The sequence below is a fragment of the Notolepis coatsorum genome, assembly GCF_963971535.1.
Source record: "Notolepis coatsorum genome assembly, chromosome: 1".
Classification (NCBI taxonomy): Eukaryota; Metazoa; Chordata; class Actinopteri; order Aulopiformes; family Paralepididae; genus Notolepis; species Notolepis coatsorum.
This window is the reverse complement of record NC_140165.1, coordinates 83,709,861-83,732,339: the sequence shown is the minus strand read 5'-3', so window position 1 is coordinate 83,732,339 and position 22,479 is coordinate 83,709,861. Positions and strand designations below refer to the sequence as shown.

Here is a 22,479-nt window from a genome sequence, read left to right as displayed (position 1 = left end):
TACAGTACACACTACACTACACACTACACTACACACTACAGTACAGTACACACTACAGTACACACTACAGTACACATTACACTACACACTACAGAACACACTACAGTACACACTACAGAACACACTACAGTACACACTACAGTACACACTACACTACACACTACAGTACAGTACACACTACAGAACACACTACAGTACACACTACAGTACACACTACAGTACACACTACAGTACACACTACACTACACTACACACTACAGTACACACTACACTACACACTACAGTACACACTACAGAACACACTACACACTACACTACACACTACACTACAGTACACACTACAGTACACACTACACTACACACTACAGTACACACTACAGTACACACTACACTACACACTACAGTACACACTACACACTACAGTACACACTACACTACACACTACAGTACACACTACACTACACACTACACTACACACTACAGTACACACTACAGTACACACTACACTACACACTACACTACACACTACACTACACACTACAGTACACACTACAGTACACACTACACTACACACTACAGTACACACTACAGTACACACTACAGAACACACTACACTACACACTACACTACACACTACAGTACACACTACACTACACACTACAGAACACACTACAGTACACACTACAGAACACACTACACACTACACTACACACTACAGTACACACTACAGTACACACTACAGTACACACTACACTACACTACACACTACAGTACACACTACAGTACAGTACACACTACAGTACACACTACACTACACACTACACTACACACTACAGTACAGTACACACTACAGTACACACTACACTACACACTACAGTACAGTACACACTACAGTACACACTACACTACACTACACACTACACTACACACTACAGAACACACTACAGTACACACTACAGTACACACTACACTACACTACACACTACACTACACACTACAGTACAGTACACACTACAGTACACACTACACTACACACTACACTACACACTACAGTACAGTACACACTACAGTACACACTACACTACACTACACACTACACACTACAGTACACGCTACACTACACACTACACTACACACTACAGTACACACTACACTACACACTACACTACACACTACAGTACACACTACACTACACACTACAGTACACACTACAGAACACACTACAGTACACACTACAGAACACACTACACTACACACTACACTACACACTACAGTACACACTACACTACACACTACAGTACACACTACACTACACACTACAGTACACACTATAGTACACACTACACACTACAGTACACACTACAGTACACACTACAGTACACACTACAGTACACACTACACTACACACTACAGTACACACTACACTACACACTACAGTACACACTACAGAACACACTACAGTACACACTACAGTACACACTACACTACACACTACACTACACACTACAGTACACACTACACTACACACTACATTACACACTACACTACACACTACAGTACACACTACACTACACACTACACACTACAGAACACACTACAGTACACACTACACTACACACTACAGTACACACTACAGAACACACTACACTACACACTACACACTACAGTACACACTACACTACACACTACACTACACACTACACTACACACTACACTACAGTACACACTACAGTACACACTACACTACACACTACACTACACACTACAGTACAGTACACACTACAGTACACACTACAGTACACATTACACTACACACTACAGAACACACTACAGTACACACTACAGAACACACTACAGTACACACTACACTACACTACACACTACACTACACACTACAGTACAGTACACACTACAGTACACACTACACTACACACTACACTACACACTACAGTACAGTACACACTACAGTACACACTACACTACACTACACACTACACACTACAGTACACGCTACACTACACACTACACTACACACTACAGTACACACTACACTACACACTACACTACACACTACAGTACACACTACACTACACACTACAGTACACACTACAGAACACACTACAGTACACACTACAGAACACACTACACTACACACTACACTACACACTACAGTACACACTACACTACACACTACAGTACACACTACACTACACACTACAGTACACACTACAGTACACACTACACACTACAGTACACACTACAGTACACACTACAGTACACACTACACTACACACTACAGTACACACTACACTACACACTACAGTACACACTACAGAACACACTACAGTACACACTACAGTACACACTACACTACACACTACACTACACACTACAGTACACACTACACTACACACTACATTACACACTACACTACACACTACAGTACACACTACACTACACACTACACTACACACTACAGAACACACTACAGTACACACTACACTACACACTACAGTACACACTACAGAACACACTACACTACACACTACACACTACAGTACACACTACACTACACACTACACTACACACTACACTACACACTACACTACAGTACACACTACAGTACACACTACACTACACACTACACTACACACTACAGTACAGTACACACTACAGTACACACTACAGTACACATTACACTACACACTACAGAACACACTACAGTACACACTACAGAACACACTACAGTACACACTACAGTACACACTACACTACACACTACAGTACAGTACACACTACAGAACACACTACAGTACACACTACAGTACACACTACAGTACACACTACAGTACACACTACACTACACTACACACTACAGTACACACTACACTACACACTACAGTACACACTACAGAACACACTACACACTACACACTACACTACAGTACACACTACAGTACACACTACACTACACACTACAGTACACACTACAGTACACACTACACTACACACTACAGTACACACTACACACTACAGTACACACTACACTACACACTACAGTACACACTACAGTACACACTACACTACACACTACAGTACACACTACAGTACACACTACACTACACACTACAGTACACACTACACTACACACTACAGTACACACTACAGAACACACTACAGTACACACTACAGTACACACTACACTACACACTACACTACACACTACAGTACACACTACACTACACACTACACTACACACTACACTACACACTACAGTACACACTACAGTACACACTACACTACACTACACACTACAGTACACACTACAGTACACACTACAGAACACACTACACACTACAGTACACACTACACTACAGTACACACTACAGTACACACTACAGAACACACTACACACTACACTACACACTACACTACACTACACACTACAGTACACACTACTAGAGATGTTCCGATACCATTTTTTCCTTTCCGATCCGATTCCGATACCTAAGCTTTGGGTATCGGCCGATACCGATACTTATCTGATACCAGTGCATACATTAAAAAAAAAAAGTATATAAATTATATATATATATATATATATTTTTACAGATACTGTTTTATATATACTGTTTTTTAGTAATAACTAGAAAGTAATGGTATTTATTCAACAGGTGATTGTATAGATTTGTATTAGTATCATTAATCAATGAGTATGGGGCTGCAGCACTGCAGATATACCCTACTCCAATGATCCACTCGCTTTGCACTCGCTACCCAGTGGCTCTGCAGATATACCCTACTCAGTCTACAAGGCTCCGTTGGAGAGGATCTGTTGTGATTTTTGCACAATAAATATTCAACATTCTCTTTTGAGACTCCGCCTCAGACTCTTATCATTTGGCACTAAAAGCTAAACATTGTCGCCGATATGGCTGTCCGCAACATGTCATTAATTGTGTACGCGAGGTGGTTCAGTGACGACGCTAACGTGAGCTAGGTTAGCTAGCATGGAGCTACCAGCAGATGGGAAGACCATAGAAGACTGTAACGTTACTGGTGACATTGTGATTTAACTTGGAATACTCCTTTGCCAACTTGCTGTACTTTGCTTGCAGGTCTGCAGCCATTATTGCTGGATTATGAATAGCCCCAACTTTAGCCAAGGTAACGTCAAAGCTAGCTTTCGGTTAGCTGTTCAATGCTAATAACACCAGCCACCAAGCGAACCCATCAGAGCTCCCTGTCAACAGCGCTCTGTCGGGACGATGGTATTTTAAGAAAGTATCTGCTCTGCTGTTAAAATGACAAATGGCAATTGACACTTTAATTCACGGTCGATTAAGCACACGTTTGTTTTATAATGCTCACTCAGCGAGTAGGGTATATCTACAGAGCCCAACGTCCGCAGTGTTGTTGATAAATTACATCATGGTATCGGAGCGCAACATTAGAGGGTACTCGCCGATACCGATACCAGCATTTTAGGCAGTATCGGCGGCATTTCCGATACTGGTATCGGTATCGGAACAACTCTACACACTACACTACACATTACAGTACACACTACACTACACACTACACTACACATTACAGTACACACTACAGTACACACTACAATACACAGAACACACTACAGTACACACTACAGTACACACTACACACTACACTACACACTACACTACACACTACAGTACACACTACAGAACACACTACAGAACACACTACACACTACACTACACACTACAGTACACACTACACACTACAGTACACACTACACTACACATTACAGTACACACTACACTACACACTACACTACACATTACAGTACACACTACAGTACACACTACAATACACAGAACACACTACACTACACATTACAGTACACACTACAATACACAGTACACACTACACACTACAGTACACACTACACACTACAGTACACACTACACACTACAGTACACACTACAGTACACAGGGCGGCTGAGTGGCGCAGTGAGCAAGGCGCTCGCCTCTAACGCAGGAGACGCTGGGTTCGAGCCCAGCTCTCTGCGTTGCTACCGGCTGGCCGGTCGTTCATACTAACACAATTGGCAAAGTGTTAGAGGGTGGGAAAACCGGTGGGTGGGGATTGGACGTTGTGGACAGCGACTCCTACAGGTCGGTTTGGTGACGCCGGTGCGACGGAAGCAGGAAGTAGCGGGGGCAGCGTGAGCCTCCCACGCGTTACTCCTCGCCACTGAGAGTTCGAGCTGCTGCGGTGAAAAGATGCGACAGGCTGCCTCCTCGTGTACCGGAGGGGACACGTGATGCAAGGCTACTGTCCTCACTACAACCGACCAGTGCGAGGCATAGTCTAGCAACGTCAAGACAGGGGAGGGAAGAATTGGATAATACGAAATTGGGATGGGAGAAAAATAGAAAATGGGGAGAAAAAGTGGAAACAAAAAGAAAAACTACACTACACACTACACTACACACTACAGAACACACTACAGTATAGAAAAATAGAAAATATAGAGAAAAAGTGGATAAAAATAAATAAAAAAAATTAAATTAATACAAATATACAAATTCACATTATAAAATCTAACATTCCAGTCAAAAAAGAAAAAAAGATAAAATACACAGATAACAGTTACATACTTGACTTGTAATTTTATTATGTATTGTGGATGAGATGTTTTTCGGCAGAGCATTCCAGAGTGCTATTGACTTATACAGTATATGCCTGTTTCTCTTTCTCTCCCTGCCTCTCTCCCTTTCTCTATCTCTCGCTCTCTCTCTCACTCGCTCTCTCTTTCCCCTCTCAGGATATTTTGGAGATGATATTCTGTGTCACTTCTGTGCCAGTATGATCAGTGGTCTGGTCACCACAGCAGCGTCCATGCCTGTTGACATCGTCAAGACCAGGTCTCTCTCTCTCTCTCTCTCTCTCTCTCTCTCTCTCTCTCTCTCTCTCTCTCTCTCTCTCTCTCTCTCTCTCTCTCTCTCTCTCTCTCTCTCTCACTCACTCACTCACTCACTCACTCACTCACTCACTCACTCACTCACTCACTCACTCTCACACACACACACACAGGGGAGGAAATTAGGCCACTTTACTCGACAAATGCGAGTATTTTTTATGTTTGGCGAGTGATTCACGAAGACCACTCGCCAGTCTGGCGACTAGTAAACAAAATAAAATTATTCTGCAATCTGCAGATTTGCTCACTGGCACAAGCCGAACTCTGACTCCCCCCTTATGATTCCTCCCATTTGCGCCTCATAATAATCCATAACCAATGAACATCATCATTGTACAGATGCGCTCTAAGCTCCTCCAATGAACACTCGTTTTCTAGAAGATGTCGCGCATCTAGGGGAAGTGGATAGACCACTGCGTGCGGACCTACAGACTCCTGTCACCGGCTTGACAACGTAGACAAACTTAGACAAAAACACATTGTGGATGAAAATAATTGCATGTAGAGTCGTCTCTTTCGGATATCAGTGCGGCCTGTCTGACATGGGGGCGAACAACAGCACTCGACACGTCTCCTTCGAGTCGGATGAGAATGACAAGTGGGCGTGAGGCTAACCCAGCATTAGCCGGATAGCTACCTAGCATGTAACAAGCTACCATAACGCGCATTGAACATAGTGGATGACTATACTGAGCGGCTTTGCTTAAATGCAGCCGAGTGACATTTTATTATTACAGAATTATTACCGGTTTCCCCCCATATCACCACTCGCCCATATGCCCTTCACAACGGTGATGTTGTCATACTTGTCATTCAGAATACACCTGCTGAACCCCTAGCGTTGACATGAGATTCGATTCCAATGTATTGTCATCATACAGTACAACCAGAATACGTTTGGCATCCAACCAGAGTGCAAATGTAACAAGTCAAGTTCAAGTTTTTTTTATTTAGCTATTACATTACAGTGAAATGCTTGGTTCTTTCACTGCCCAGCCCAGTCCAGCCCAACCCAGTCCAACCTAGACCAGCCCAACTTTCCCTGCCCAACCCAGTCCAGCCCAGCATCTTTCACTGCCCAGTTCAGCCCAACCCAGTCCAGAATAGTTCCCTCTTTCATGTTAATATGTGATATCCTAATATTTTGAAGAGTAGAGACGGTGTGATTAATACATGTTTTATGCTAATATTGTGAAGAGTAGAGACACTTATTAATGTTTTATGCTAATACATATTTGAAAGAGTAGAGACACAGTGATTATTACTATGATTGAAAATCAATTTAGACGAAGACATACAAAGAAGTAATTATCACAATTAGCGCGATTTATTTATGGCTGGTAAAAAATCTGTTTGGCTGGTAAAAAAAATCATCTACTCGCCAGTTGGCTGGTAAGCCAAAAAGTTAGTTTCCTCCCCTGCACACACACACACACACACACACACACACACACACACACACACACTCACACTCACACTCACGCACAGATATACATACTCACACACACACTCGTTCGGACCTTCGTTAGTTACGTTGGCATTCGAATCTTAATTAACACATTGTGCGCCATAAACGGCGTAAATCGTTATTGCCCGCCATGCGTTGAACGCCAACAACGGCATATCACGTGTTTGGGATAAATATTTAATTTTTTCGCCATGGCATTCATAATTCATCCAGCCTCCCTCCGGATCGCAGCCGGACCCTGTTCTGATATTGCAACGCCTCAATACCGCCGCCTGGTGGATGGTCGGGCGAGTTACACTCACGCCAAACCGGAAGTGGCGATCGGTGCATTCTTTTTTTCAATTTTTATTTTACACAACAAATATATATCAGAATGTGATCTATATGAGAATATCACAGTACTATGTTGTGTTTACAATAATGCGAAAGTCACGCGCGAACACAGGTCACAACAACACAGTCTAGTGAGATGAGGAGGGGTCACCGTCATATCAGGAAATGAATCACACTCACCGTCTTATTTCATAATGCAACGTTTCCGAATGGACGTTTGGATTAAACCAAGTGTATGCAGTGATGCTGATGCTGATGCTTTCCCAAGGGAACACAAGTTACATAACGTTACACAGGTAAGTTATGTTATGCACATTAATTAAGCTATGCAGAGCGCAGCCCTTGGCTTTAGCTTGCTAACGTTAAAGTAGCAGGAGCCGTTGGCCAACAAAGATGTTGTTTCAACAAATGTATTCACAAAATGGATTATCATCCAAACATTATTGAAGCGTCCCGTGACCAGTACGTAGTCAGTACTCTTAATAACCGCAGCAATGTGCGCATATGCGCTACGTTATTATGCGTAAATGTGCGCTAAGACTCGACAGTACTGAACCAGAAAAATTAGCAAATTTTTGCATGATTAAAAACGATGGTTCGAACGTCCGTTCGAAAAACCCTGGCAAATGTTCGAATCCCAAAAACAGGCTCTAACACACGCGCACACACACACACACACACACACACACACACACACACACACACACACACACACACACACACACACACACACACACACACACACACACACACACACACACACATGCATACTGACACAGACACACAGATATGAACTTTTCATGACTAATATTTATTTTTCCTCAGGATTCAGAGTATGAGAATGATTGATGGCAAGCCGGAGTATAAAAATAGTGCGGTGAGTACAGTATACGAATGGTTTGATTAGTAGTACAGTATAAGAATGGTTTAATTAGTACTACAGTATACGAATGGTTTAATTAGTACTACAATATACGAATGGTTTGATTAGTAGTACAGTATAAGAATGGTTTTATTAGTACTAAAAAGATATTCCTTTATTAATCCCCTTGGGGAAATTCCAGCGACACACACATACAGCTCATCGTCTCATTAATAATAATAACAACATCACAATCATAAAATTTTTTACAGTAACAATGGCACAGCATAAATTCAAACAGACATGTACATTTGTTGACACATGTCATCTACAGAATGCCTGAGACGCCATATGCGATAGTCAGGCTGCATCAACAACAGAGTAGTTAAACAAAGTGTCGTTGCACCAGGTGGGCGGGAGGGAGGGAGGGAGGGATGGACAGGCGGGGTCGGGAGACAGTCTTAGGATCCACTCATACAGCGCGCATACGTGGCAGCCGTCCAGAAACAGTTCTTACGGCGCTTACAGTATAAGAATGGTTTAATTAGTACTACAGTATACGAATGGTTTAATTAATACTACAGTATACGAATGGTTTGATTAGTAGTACAGTATTAAGGTGCTCCCATGGTCGAACGGACTGTATGCGGACTGGACTCTGCGAGGTCCGCATGGACTCTTTGAGCTTTCATAGTCGAGCGGACCTCAGCGGACCTGCGCGGACCAATTTCCTACATGTCTCGCGGCAGTTTACAAAAATGTTCCCACGCTGTTCAACTTCTGTCATGTCGTCGTCATCCGATGTCAAAATAAAGAGTGTTATCTCCGTTTCCAATATTTCGATAATAAAACAGGCAGTTTTACACACTTGAATAACAGGTATATAGGCAGCGAGGTGCAATGTACCGTATAGGCTTGCTCAACATGAGGTGGACAGCGCGTGGTGCTGAAATGACAAACACGCATTGCATGAAATAAAAATACCAGTTTTATTTTCTAAATATTGGAAACGGAGCAGAGCATGTGAGCGGCGTAGATCGGCCGAGAAATCTGTTCTTCGCTCTGGACGGCTTAGTTCCGCTCTCATTCGCTCATGTTGGCCCCCCCCCCCCAAGCCACTCTACGCTCGCTCAGCGCTCAGCTTCATTTGCGCATCAAGCGTTCCGCGCTCCTGCCCGCTCAACAGAAAAAATATTTTGTTTGGAGCATGATATAAATTAGCTTGATTTGACCAAACTACAACAGTCTGCACCCCCTGGGCCCCTTAACAATTGTTTGTATTGAGCCGTATTGTATTGTACCCATTCTGCAATCTGTTAAGTAAAGTTTTCAACCATTCTACTAGCTTTACTATGCTAATGTACGCTAGCCTAGCCGCAATGCTAAGTGTTTATACTGGCAGATCCCATTCACGTTAGCATGTAAGCTAACAACATCAGCGCTCTTTTTGTGAGACTAAACTCTCCGCTCTTGGTGCTACATTGTGTTGATGTTTCGTTTCATCAATAAATGAGGCAGAACACAGTGAATGTATCCTTTTTTTTTATTGCACCTTGTTTGTTTCTTGCTGAAAATAAATGTTGCTAATAGTTCCCGAGGTGATTTAAAGATGGCGGATTTCTGTTTTGACTTAGCAGGATGTGTAGTGACTAGTGACGCGTTCACCCTTCTGATTGGTTGAAAATGGCCTTCATGTTTGAACTACATCGCCACCTATTGCTTTGGCATTGTACTACATGTATATTACATCAGTTTAAACCACTGTGTAACTGAGGGGTACAATTCCCTGACTGTATTACTAGATATGATACTTACTACCACTACCTTTGTACTTAATATTCGGCCACCCAGTACTCGGCATAAATATATTATGATGAACACTGTCACGTAGATGAAACGGATCCAACACAAATGTACGAATTAGAAATAGGTCTTTATTTCTACACAGCGATGGTGTGTAGAGCAAGCACTTAATCAAATCAATCACATTTATGAATGGGAATTAGTATGCACTTTTATGGCAAGAGTATTCGTTGGTATATCAATAGAGAACGTCCAATCTCTGGTGGCGCAGGCGGTAAATATACAACCTGGAATATTTAAGGAATAATAGCAATGATACTTTAATGATTATAGAACTGGATACACTAGGGGGGAATTCCGGTCGCTTGTAAGACAACTGGAGAAGGGGGGGGGGGTAGAGTCTGGCTGTATCCGTCTGGCCGAGGGTATCCTGGGAGAACCCACGGTTGTGCGGCTCGGTGCCTCAGCGATCCTCGATCCACAGATGAAAGCAGTTGGACTCTCTGTGGGCCGGCTTCCTCCGGTCCACGATGGAGAGACGTGAAGCGACCTCGTCGTGTAGAGCGTCTCCTCACCTGTCGTCCTCTCCGGGGGGGGGTTTCCAACACACGGCAGTGTTGGTCTTTATCCATAGAATAATCACTGTATACAAAGCATAATCCGTGCCTGGGAAGGCGGGCTGTCGTCGGTAGAATAATCCGGTATGCAGGTCCACTCGCTCGTCGGCTCTGGGGCTCCTCGGGTGCAGCCTCACATGGGGTCGGCCACCCTGGATAAGCAGCCAGTTCTCTGCCCGAAACGATGGGGTACTGACTACGATAGTATTCTCACCGCACGAAGCACTACATATGAATAGACTATTATTAGCTTAATAGACTACGTCCAACTCGACGATATAGTGCCAAATATGACTATTGAAATATTAATATACACGATGTCTCAATACCGATGGTAGGCCGAACTTGGCCTTACTCCCACACGTGGCGTCGCGGGGAGGCTTTACGTCTGTCACTCTATTGGAGGGTAAGAAACTGGACTAAAAAAGGAAGTCCTACTTTAGTAGCGCAGTATATATACGCACTATGAACAAATAGTACCGTTAGTGGTGCGGTAGCCAGATTCCTACGCGGAACTAGGACTTGTTCGTACATGTTGAGCGGTACGTTTGAACTGGGTCTGGGGGGTATGGCAGCCTGGCACCAAGGTCTCGACCAATAGTAGAATGGAGACTATTATGGGATGTTCAGTAGGCTAGGATGGATATTCAATGCATATTGTACAAGGAATATACAAGGGATATCAAGGAATATTAGAGAATATACAAATACAATTAAATATATATATATAATAAATATATATATTCGGTTTAATCTGGCCCTTCACAACAGCCACCCCCTGATTGGTCCCAGACCTAATCAGTTAAGCAGAGACAGATTAATCGCGTTGTCTATTTACACATAAGGGTTTGCTGTAGGGGTCAGTCAACTTCACAAAGTCATAGGGTTATAGGGTCATGGTCATCATCGATTGTGTCTGGGAGTCGGGGCAGTTCTATGAGCCTCGCCACGGGACGGGTGTAAGTGCGACCCTGGACAAGCACTTCAGCTGCTCGGACCTTGCCGTCGGCACCGGTGATCACTTTGCTTACGCGGCCGGCCGGCCACATAGCTCTGGGCAGTGATTGATCAATAATCATGACGACCGTTCCTTCTGTCAAATTGTCTCTCTCCTTTACCCACTTCTGGCGGGTCTGTAGAGACGGTAGGTAGTGCAGTAGGAATGTCCTTTGTTGTGCACTCTCTATGGTAGTGCAATCATCTATGTTGGGGTCTGCGGAGATAACAGTGCTCAATCCACAGAACACAGGCTTCTTATTCTCAGCCTCCTCCTGACTGGCTTCCCTCGGGATAGGCGTGGGCCACTCTCCTTCCGGGAGCTTTAGGAATGCTGGGCCGTCACTGTAGACATTGCGACGGGTGAGGTCATCTAGGGGCATTCCCCGGGTGATGACGTCAGCTGGGTTCTGTTTTGTATCAACGTAGCGCCACTCTGTTTCTCCGGTTAACTCTTCGGTTAAGTCTTGAATCTCGGTGACTCTGACTCCCACGAAGACTTTGTACTTGCATGAGTCCGATTTGATCCAGGCGAGTACTGTCGTGGAATCTGACCACAGGATTGTTCTAGACACCGGTATGGTGAGCTCACGTTGGATGAGCGTGGCTAGGTGCGCTCCGGCTAGGGCTGCGCAGAGCTCTAGGCGTGGGATAGATTGTTGCTTGCGTGGGGCTATTCTCGAGCGGGCGAGGACAAATGCTGTGTAGATCTCTCCCCTCTCTTCTTGGGCCCGCAAGTAGGCTACTGATCCGTATGCGACCTCTGAGGCGTCACTGAAGACGTGTAAGTCCATTTTACATGTCTCTGGCCTCACCGTGGGTGGGAAGTAGCTTCGGCGCATATTAACGCCTGGGAGTGAGTGGAGCTCCATCTCCCACTCTCTCCAGGTGGATGCAAGGTGTGCGGGAATGGGGTCGTCCCAGCCCTGGTCCTTGTCCCACAATGCTCGTACAATCATTTTTGCCCTGGTGGTGTACGGTAGAATACATCCTAGCGGGTCATATTGTCGGGCGAGTGTTGTGTACACACTCCGTCTGGTGGTCGGCGCCGCCGCCGGCCTTCCCTGCTCCGTAGTCAGGGGCTTGTGTCTGTAGTGAAGCGAATCTGTTTTGAATCGCCACACCAATCCCAGGGTCATCTCCTGGGCTTCTCCCGGGATTGTAGCCATCCAGGTCTCGCTGCTGGCTGCCTTGTCCTCGGAGGAGAGGCTGCGCAGTACTTGCGGATCGCTGCTGGCCCACTGCCTGAGATCAAAGCCGCCTTTGATCAATGAGGCGCGGAGTTTAATCAGGAGAGCCTCGGCTTCTTCCTGGGTTGAAAGGCTTTGTAGACAGTTGTCTACGTAGAAGCTGTTCTTTACGCTGTGTCGGACCTCTTCGTCCGCTGCTGGGTCCTCTGCTACATGTTTCTGTAGTGCAAATGTAGCACAGCAGGGGCTGCACGTCGTTCCGAAGGGGAGGACTTCCCATTGGTAGATGGCTGGGTGCTCATCTCCTGGCTTCTCTCTCCATAGGAACCGTAACAGGGGCTTGTCCTCCTCTACTAATCTCACCTGCAGGAACATTCCTTTAATGTCCCCGCTGATGGCCACCTTTTCCTGGCGGAAGCGGAGTAGAACGCCGAGTAGGGAGGGGCCGAGTGTGGGACCGGGCAGTAACTCTTTATTCAGATTTTGGGGTCCGATCTGGTAGCTGCAGTTAAATACTATGCGGTCTTTACCGTTGTGATGGACCTTGTGGTGAGGCACGTACCACGATTCAGTGGTCTGGTCAGCCTCTTTAATGTCCATCTTTGTGACGTGTCCCGCTGTGATGAGCTTCTCAATCTCAGCGCGGTATACACTCTCTTGGGCGGGGTTCTTGGCTAAGCGCCGCTCCGTGTTCAGCAGGTACCGTTCTGTGGCGTCTGTCTTGGCGTGGAAAGTAGGCATTCCTTCTCGCCGCAGGAGTGGCGTGGCGTATCTCAACACGCCGTTGACCGGGACTCTCTTGGTCCCTGTCTCGAGGAGGTGAATGGCGTAAATGTCATCTTTAGAGCGAATGTCTTTCTTTCCGTTCTTAAAGGGCATTTGTTCCAAGGTCCATAACCGCTCTACGTGTTGCAGGAGTGCGGTTTCTCCCTCTGTGACTCGGGAGTGGAGACATCTAGTGGCTGTACTTCGGTTGAGAGATTTGGCGAGCGGGCCTTGGAGAGTCCATCCCAAACGGGTCTCGACTGCTGCAGGACAGCCTCGGGGTCCGGTATGAACCCGGTCTATCGGGACAATGAGGTCTGCATGGTCGGAGCCTATCAACAGGGTCGGCATAGCATTGTCTATGAGCGGGATCGGTAACTTGCGCAGATGTGCATATTTCTCCATCAGCTTGGCGACGGGGTATGTGTACCGCGACAGTCCTATTTCTTGGCTGGTGAAAGCGTCTGTAATCTGGTACCGTCGCTCAGGCTGGCCGCTTGCTGCGATAGAGAATGAGACATTCTCGCCCTTTATCGTCTTCAAATCTCGTCTTATTGTCCGAATTGTCATTTGGGTTTCGCTTCCCCGCAGCCCTAGCTGGGCCGCAGCGGAGGCGAGCAGAAGGGTCTTCTCTGACCCGTCATCGAGGACGGCGTAAGTGTCCAGGACTTTATTCTGGTAGCTTAGTGTCACACGCACTACTTTTAGGAGTACTCGGGCTCCACTGCTGCTGGCGGGATCGATGTACATGACGCTCGCTTTGCTGCTGGATGGTGCGGGTGAAGGGCGCCGTCTGTTACTGTCGTGAAGTATGTCCAGATGGGCTCCATCGCACTTGGTGCACCTTTTCTTTAAGCGGCATTCGGCTGCCATGTGTGAGCGCGCACAGCGAAAACAGCGCTTGTTGGACTTTATCCATTGACTTGCTTCCTCCGCGTTCAGCTTGGGGAAGGAGTCACATTGCGCTAGCCAGTGTTCTTTCTCACAGTAGGGGCACACTATCTTCCACTTCTCCGTTCTGGAGGGGGTACTGTGGCTCCTGCTGCTCGGTACTGACTCCGATTGGTGCATCACAGTCACCGATCTTCTTCCATCATTTAGTCGTCTGGTTCCTTCTCTGGAGCCAGGGGTGCTCCGTCCGAATGTATCTAGCCGTAGGCTGCTGACTTCTCTCGCCAGGAAGTCTGCTAGATCGAGGAGGTTCGGTTCGGGGCCATTCGGGTCTCGGTGGTCTCTCTGCCGCCTAAAACGCTCCTGTCGAGCGGGCGGCAGCTTCTCCAAGATCCTTTCCACATTTGAGTTGGCGTAAAGTTCATGCCTCCCCTTCTCTCTCTGCGCTCCCAACATCCCTACCAGGGACTGCACTCTGATGGACAGGTCGTCCAGTGCTCGATTGTCTATTGCTGGGGGTAAGCGGTCGATGTGTCGGATCTCCTGGATCACGTAATCCCATATGCGCCCATACCTCTGGTCCAATGCTACCAGCGCTGCTGTGTATGGGGTGGTGGAAGTCGCGTAGGCGAGCGCTATATTATGTGCGCGGGGTACCTTTAAGTGCTTCAGTAGGATGGCGTATTTATGGCGTTCATCCAATACATCCACCAACATGGTCTCCAGACACATGCGGAGTTCTGTATACTGGGCCCGGTTCTCTTGGGTGAAGTCGGGTACCATAGGCGTGCCAATGTATGACGCTGACTGTGGATACATCGGCGAGCGTTGGGGGAGAGGCCTCCTAGGCGAGTCTCCTCCCGCTCCTTGGTATGGGCTGGTACCGGCAGTGTACCATGGCCCGCTTGTCCAGGTGCTGGTGCTCCAGGTCCAGGTGCTCCGGCTCGAAGGACCAATTGTAACTGAGGGGTACAATTCCCTGACTGTATTACTAGATATGATACTTACTACCACTACCTTTGTACTTAATATTCGGCCACCCAGTACTCGGCATAAATATATTATGATGAACACTGTCACGTAGATGAAACGGATCCAACACAAATGTACGAATTAGAAATAGGTCTTTATTTCTACACAGCGATGGTGTGTAGAGCAAGCACTTAATCAAATCAATCACATTTATGAATGGGAATTAGTATGCACTTTTATGGCAAGAGTATTCGTTGGTATATCAATAGAGAACGTCCAATCTCTGGTGGCGCAGGCGGTAAATATACAACCTGGAATATTTAAGGAATAATAGCAATGATACTTTTGATTGATTGATTGAAAACTTTATTAACAGATTGCAGAATGGGTACAATACAGTACAGCTCAATACACACAATTGTTAAGGGGATGCAGACCAGAGAAAGACTTTCGTCTTGTTTCCACCAGGGTCCCCCATTTTCAATTCATCAGGACATATATGACATACATGACATACAGATAGTCAGTACTGCTACATCTATACATTTATGACATACCAGATTTGCAAATACAGTACTGTTTGTGATACAGAAGGAGTCAAGAAAAGGGAGTATATACATTTGACGTAGAAACTGTACATTGGAGGAGGTTGGGTGGGGGGGGTTGGGTACACTGGGATATTGACAACCATACTGGGTAATTTACATTGGAGGTGGTTGGGGGGGGGGGTGGGGCACACTGTATAAGCAAGCAAAACTGTACATTGAGGGGGGGGAGACTCTGTACAAACAAACAAAATTGTACATTGGACTATTGACAAAACCATACTAGGTAAATGACTGTACATTGGAGGGGGTTGGGTTAGGATATTTACAGGGGCCAGTGTTGAATTGCAGTCTCCCGTAGGTGTCTCTTGAGAGAGGTTTTGAAAGTGGGTAGTGATCCACATTCCTTTACAGCTTTGGGTAGGGCGTTCCACATTGATGTGGCATAATTGCGAAACGTGTTTAGTCCCTTATTTGAGCCGAATCTGGGTTTAACATGATTTGTGGAGCTCCCTCTGGTGTTGTGATCGTGGTATTCACTGACCTTTGGGAAGTATTTTGCCATGTACATGGGTACCTTGGTCGTGTAGTGTATCTTGTAGACCAGGCCCATTGCAAGTTGCTGTACTCTGTCATCTACTCTAAGCCATCCTAGGTTGTCAAAGTGGGCAGGGGTGAGGTGGGTTCTAGGAGTAAGGTCAAGCAGTAGTCTGACCAGTTTGTTTTGAGATGTTTGTAATTTTGTTTTTAGCGCCTTTGAGGTGCTTTGGTACCATGAGGTGCAAGCATAGTCGTAGTACCCCTGAATGAGTGCTCCTGCCAGAGTCTTCAGGGTATTCTTGTTTACCAGAGAGGAGATCCGGTACAAGAATCGAGTTCGTTGGTTGACTTTTTTTATTACATTGGATGCCATTTTGTCACAGGAGAGATTAGCCTCTAGGATGGAACCCAGGTAGGTAATTTCATCTTTCCTTGTGACAATATTGTCACCCACTGTAACTGAGAAGCCGTCGGTCTTGCTGAGTTTGTTATTTGAACCGAAGAGAATGGACTCTGTTTTGCCCATGTGTAATGATAGTTTGTTATCAGCGAGCCATATGCAGATTCTGCCTAGTTCCGAGCTGAGGGTTTTTTCAACCTGTAACTTGTTCTTGTCAGAGACCAGCAGGGCTGAGTCGTCCGCAAACAGGAACAAGTTGCAGTCACAAGCTGACGACATGTCATTTGCATAAATTAGGAACAGTAGCGGTCCTAGTATGCTTCCTTGTGGAACACCACAGCTCACTGTGAGGGGGGGGGATAGGGTACCGTTTACCTCCACCATCTGTTCCCTCCCCTCAAGGTAGGATTGCATCCAGCTCACTGATAGGCTATCAAAACCAATTGCTTTTAGCTTGTCAATCAGAATGGAGTGATTGACCGTGTCAAAGGCCTTTTGTAGGTCCAGCATGACCATGCCGCAGTATTTGCCTGCGTCCACCTCTTGTTTGATGTGGTCATTCAAATAGAGAAGGCATGTGTCAGTGGAGTGGGATGTTCTGAAGCCAGATTGGAATTCGTAGATTAGATTTTTTTCCGCTAGGTACTTTTCGACCTGTTCGTAGACTATTTTTTCCATGACTTTCGAGATGGAGGTGAGAATAGAAACAGGGCGGTAGTTGCCTGGGTCTAATTTGCTGCCCTTTTTGTGCAGAGGGGTCACCCTCGCAATTTTGAAGTCCTTGGGGACGTGTCCCTGTTTTATGGAGAGGTTTATTATGTGTGTGATGATTGGGGTGATGGCGGCTGCTGAGTCTCTGAGGAATTTGGAGGGGATGTTGTCATGGCCAGTGGCCTTGTTAGGTTGGAGGGCGCTCAGTTTATTGAGTACCTCATCTGTTGTTACCATTTCCAGTTTGAAGTCGTCCTTGCGGACCCCTAGGTTTTTGTAGTAAGCTACTATTCTATTAATGATTATAGAACTGGATACACTAGGGGGGAATTCCGGTCGCTTGTAAGACAACTGGAGAAGGGGGGGGGGGGTAGAGTCTGGCTGTATCCGTCTGGCCGAGGGTATCCTGGGAGAACCCACGGTTGTGCGGCTCGGTGCCTCAGCGATCCTCGATCCACAGATGAAAGCAGTTGGACTCTCTGTGGGCCGGCTTCCTCCGGTCCACGATGGAGAGACGTGAAGCGACCTCGTCGTGTAGAGCGTCTCCTCACCTGTCGTCCTCTCCGGGGGGGGGTTTCCAACACACGGCAGTGTTGGTCTTTATCCATAGAATAATCACTGTATACAAAGCATAATCCGTGCCTGGGAAGGCGGGCTGTCGTCGGTAGAATAATCCGGTATGCAGGTCCACTCGCTCGTCGGCTCTGGGGCTCCTCGGGTGCAGCCTCACATGGGGTCGGCCACCCTGGATAAGCAGCCAGTTCTCTGCCCGAAACGATGGGGTACTGACTACGATAGTATTCTCACCGCACGAAGCACTACATATGAATAGACTATTATTAGCTTAATAGACTACGTCCAACTCGACGATATAGTGCCAAATATGACTATTCAAATATTAATATACACGATGTCTCAATACCGATGGTAGGCCGAACTTGGCCTTACTCCCACACGTGGCGTCGCGGGGAGGCTTTACGTCTGTCACTCTATTGGAGGGTAAGAAACTGGACTAAAAAAGGAAGTCCTACTTTAGTAGCGCAGTATATATACGCACTATGAACAAATAGTACCGTTAGTGGTGCGGTAGCCAGATTCCTACGCGGAACTAGGACTTGTTCGTACATGTTGAGCGGTACGTTTGAACTGGGTCTGGGGGGTATGGCAGCCTGGCACCAAGGTCTCGACCAATAGTAGAATGGAGACTATTATGGGATGTTCAGTAGGCTAGGATGGATATTCAATGCATATTGTACAAGGAATATACAAGGGATATCAAGGAATATTAGAGAATATACAAATACAATTAAATATATATATATAATAAATATATATATTCGGTTTAATCTGGCCCTTCACAACACACTGTGTGCACTGAGCGGCTCGGAGCGGAGGAGAGCTCTCGCTCCGGAGTCACTCTGACCCATTTTAAAGCCCACTCCGCACTCATTTCAAAATCCACCCGCTCTGCTCCGCGCTCCGCTCCGCTCACATGCTCTGAAACGGAGATAACATAGACTCTATGTTATCTCCGTTTCCAATATTTCGATAATAAAACTGGCAGTTTTACACACTTCATTCATTCTCTTTTGCGAGTGAAAGAAAAAGCGAGTGGTCAGAGTAAATGCAGATCGGCGTCACATTAAATGCAAGTCGATGTCAACCAAAACGGAGAGCAGCGTTTTGTGTGACACCAAGTCAGCGGCGCGGACGTCAGCGCATTAGAAAATTGGACCTTCGCACTTGGAGTCCGCTTTGGGTCTGCTTTGAGTCCGCTTTGGGTCTGCTTTGAGTCCGCTTTGGGTCTGCTTTGAGTCCGCTCTGTGTACGGTCCGCTCGACTATGGGAGCACCTTTAGAATGGTGTACTTAGTAGTACAGTATTATAATGGTTTAATTAGTAGTACAGTATTATAATGGTTTAATTAGTAGTACAGTATTAGAATGGTTTAATTAGTAGTACAGAATAAGAATGGTTTAATTAGTATTACAGTTTAAGAATTAGTACTAGTTTGATACTATATTTTACTATTACTATACTGTTACTATATCACTCCCTTCTCTGTCCCTCCCTCCCCGTCTCTCTCTCCCTCCACTCTGTCTCTCTCTTCCTCCCTCCTCTCTATCTCTCTCTCTCTTTTTCTCTCTCTGTCTCTCTCTCTGCCTCTGTCTGTCTCTCTGTCTGTCTCTCTCTCTGTCTAGCTTTGTGTGTGTGTGCGTGTCTCTCTTTCTGTCTCGTTCTGTCTGTGTCTCTCTTTCTGTCTCGTTCTCTGTCTCTGTGTGTCTCTCTCTTTCTGTCTCTCTCGTTCTCTGTCTCTGTGTGTCTCTCTTTCTGTCTCTCGTTCTCTGTCTCTGTGTGTCTCTCTTTCTGTCTCTCTCTCGTTCTCTGTCTCTGTGTGTCTCTCTCTTTCTGTCTCTCTCTCGTTCTCTGTCTCTGTGTGTCTCTCTCTCTGCATCTTTGTGTCTCTCTACCAGGAGGTGCTGGTGAAGGTGATTCGTAACGAGGGTTTCTTCTCCTTGTGGAAGGGCTTCACTCCATACTACGCCCGTCTGGGTCCTCACACAGTCCTCACCTTCATCTTCCTCGAACAGATGAATAAGCTCTATAAGAAGCACGTGCTGGACCGCTAGACACACACACATATGCACGCACACACACACGTGCACATACACACACACACACACACACACACACACACGCACACGCATTGTAAGTGAAGCCAATGAGGAGACAGCGTTACAGAGTCGTACCAAGTAGACTAGACCTGTATCAACTCATACACTACCCAGTGGTGCACCCCTCCAAAGCACTGAGACTTGGTACAGTCCACTAATCACACTCTCCTTTCCACACACACACACATACTGTACACATGTACACGCAGTCACACACACATACACACGTATTGTACACATGTACACGCACACACATGCACGTATTGTACACACGTACACGCACACGCACGTACTGTACACACACAAACACGTACTGTACACATGTAGATTCACACACATAATGTACACGCACACGCGTACTGTACACATGCACATGCACACACGTACTGTACACATGCACACACTCAGAACGGTGTTTTCAAAGCGGATTTAATTCTTTTTGTAATAAAAAAAGAATGTAAAATTACTGTCATGAAGAACGTCAGTGATGTCATCATGTTTGTAGCATTTTGAACCCCCCATGGGATGGCTCTGTATGGTTACAGCCAGTTAAAGATGGATGGAAAGAGAGAGAGAGAAATAAATAATAAAATATGTTTTTGAGCCTCATCTGCTTTGTAGTTCTCTTAACACTTTGGGTGCCAAAAATGTTTCTGGGCCTAAGTCGTTCAGTGCCAAAAACGAGAAAAGTAGTTTCTGGGTAGATATTTGTATTCATTATCCACCCAGGGAGCCTGTTTTTGCCATATGGAATGAGTCTGAGGTCCCTAATGTGCAATACCGGCCACATCCCGCTAGACGGCGGTATCGAGCACCCTTTGCAACCTTGTATCTTTCTCTGTGGGACGGCCAAACGTCTCCGTTTTCATGTTTCCTTGTCGGGCGAGGGCAGCCGTTCTGCCAGTTCCATCGAAGCGCGTCAAATAACCCCGATCCATAAGTTGTGGTCGATTATGCCGTGGGCCAAATGGGCATTGGATGTACCAGATGGCGATCAAACAATTTGAATATAATTTTTGGAATACTCCCGATCACAGGTAAGAATGATCTGACGTCAATTTTAGCTTGATCCTGCAATGCTTTTACACCGATCGGGCTGATAACCGTTTTTAGTGTTCAATGCGAATGCCGTTACTGACAATCAAATAATCAGAAATGACCCCCCCCCCCTTTCATGCATTCATGATGGAACATAATACCTATGATATAGATTTGATTTCGGGATAATAGCGTATACAGGCAAGAAATGGCAACGTCTATAGTGGAATGGACGTATAGGGCAGGGGTGGCCAGCCCGCGGCTCGCGAGCCACATGTGGCTCTTTGCCCGTCAATGTGTGGCTCTTCCATCCATAAAAACAAAACAAAAAATATATATATATTATAATTATATACTTTTTTCTTTTTTTTTGTATGTCACTCATTCCATAAAGACGTAAAATAAACATTCACAGATTTTTTTTTAAATGGTCTATTTGCATGTTCTTGGTATCTGAATCTAGGGACATCTATGGATCTCAGGGAATGTATTCCCAGTGTCAGAAATAGTGTGTTACTAGGCTTGAGTAAATTGTAATGAACCAAAGGAGAATATCAATTATATTTAAAAAAATATTTTTTATCTTTGACTGTGAATAACACCATGCTAAAATTTACCAGACCTGAAAAATCTAAGCAAATGAAAACAGGTTTTGTATACAGTACTGAATTCTGCCATCTTTTTAAATTTCTCTACCATTTTTC

At 45.5% G+C, this 22,479-nt stretch overlaps 1 protein-coding gene across 1 annotated transcript in view; it reads left to right on the top strand.

Annotated features, from left to right (window-relative positions):
• slc25a11 (solute carrier family 25 member 11) overlaps window positions 1-21,346 on the top strand; it is a 30,303-nt gene extending 8,957 nt beyond the window's left edge. The window contains exons 7-9 of the mRNA XM_084318537.1: window positions 5,814-5,913; window positions 8,596-8,647; window positions 20,537-21,346. Of these exons, the coding sequence (XP_084174663.1) occupies window positions 5,814-5,913; window positions 8,596-8,647; window positions 20,537-20,692 (308 nt within the window). The 3' untranslated portion in view covers window positions 20,693-21,346. The remainder of the gene's footprint in view (window positions 1-5,813; window positions 5,914-8,595; window positions 8,648-20,536) is intronic.
• Window positions 21,347-22,479: the final 1,133 nt, after the last annotated feature.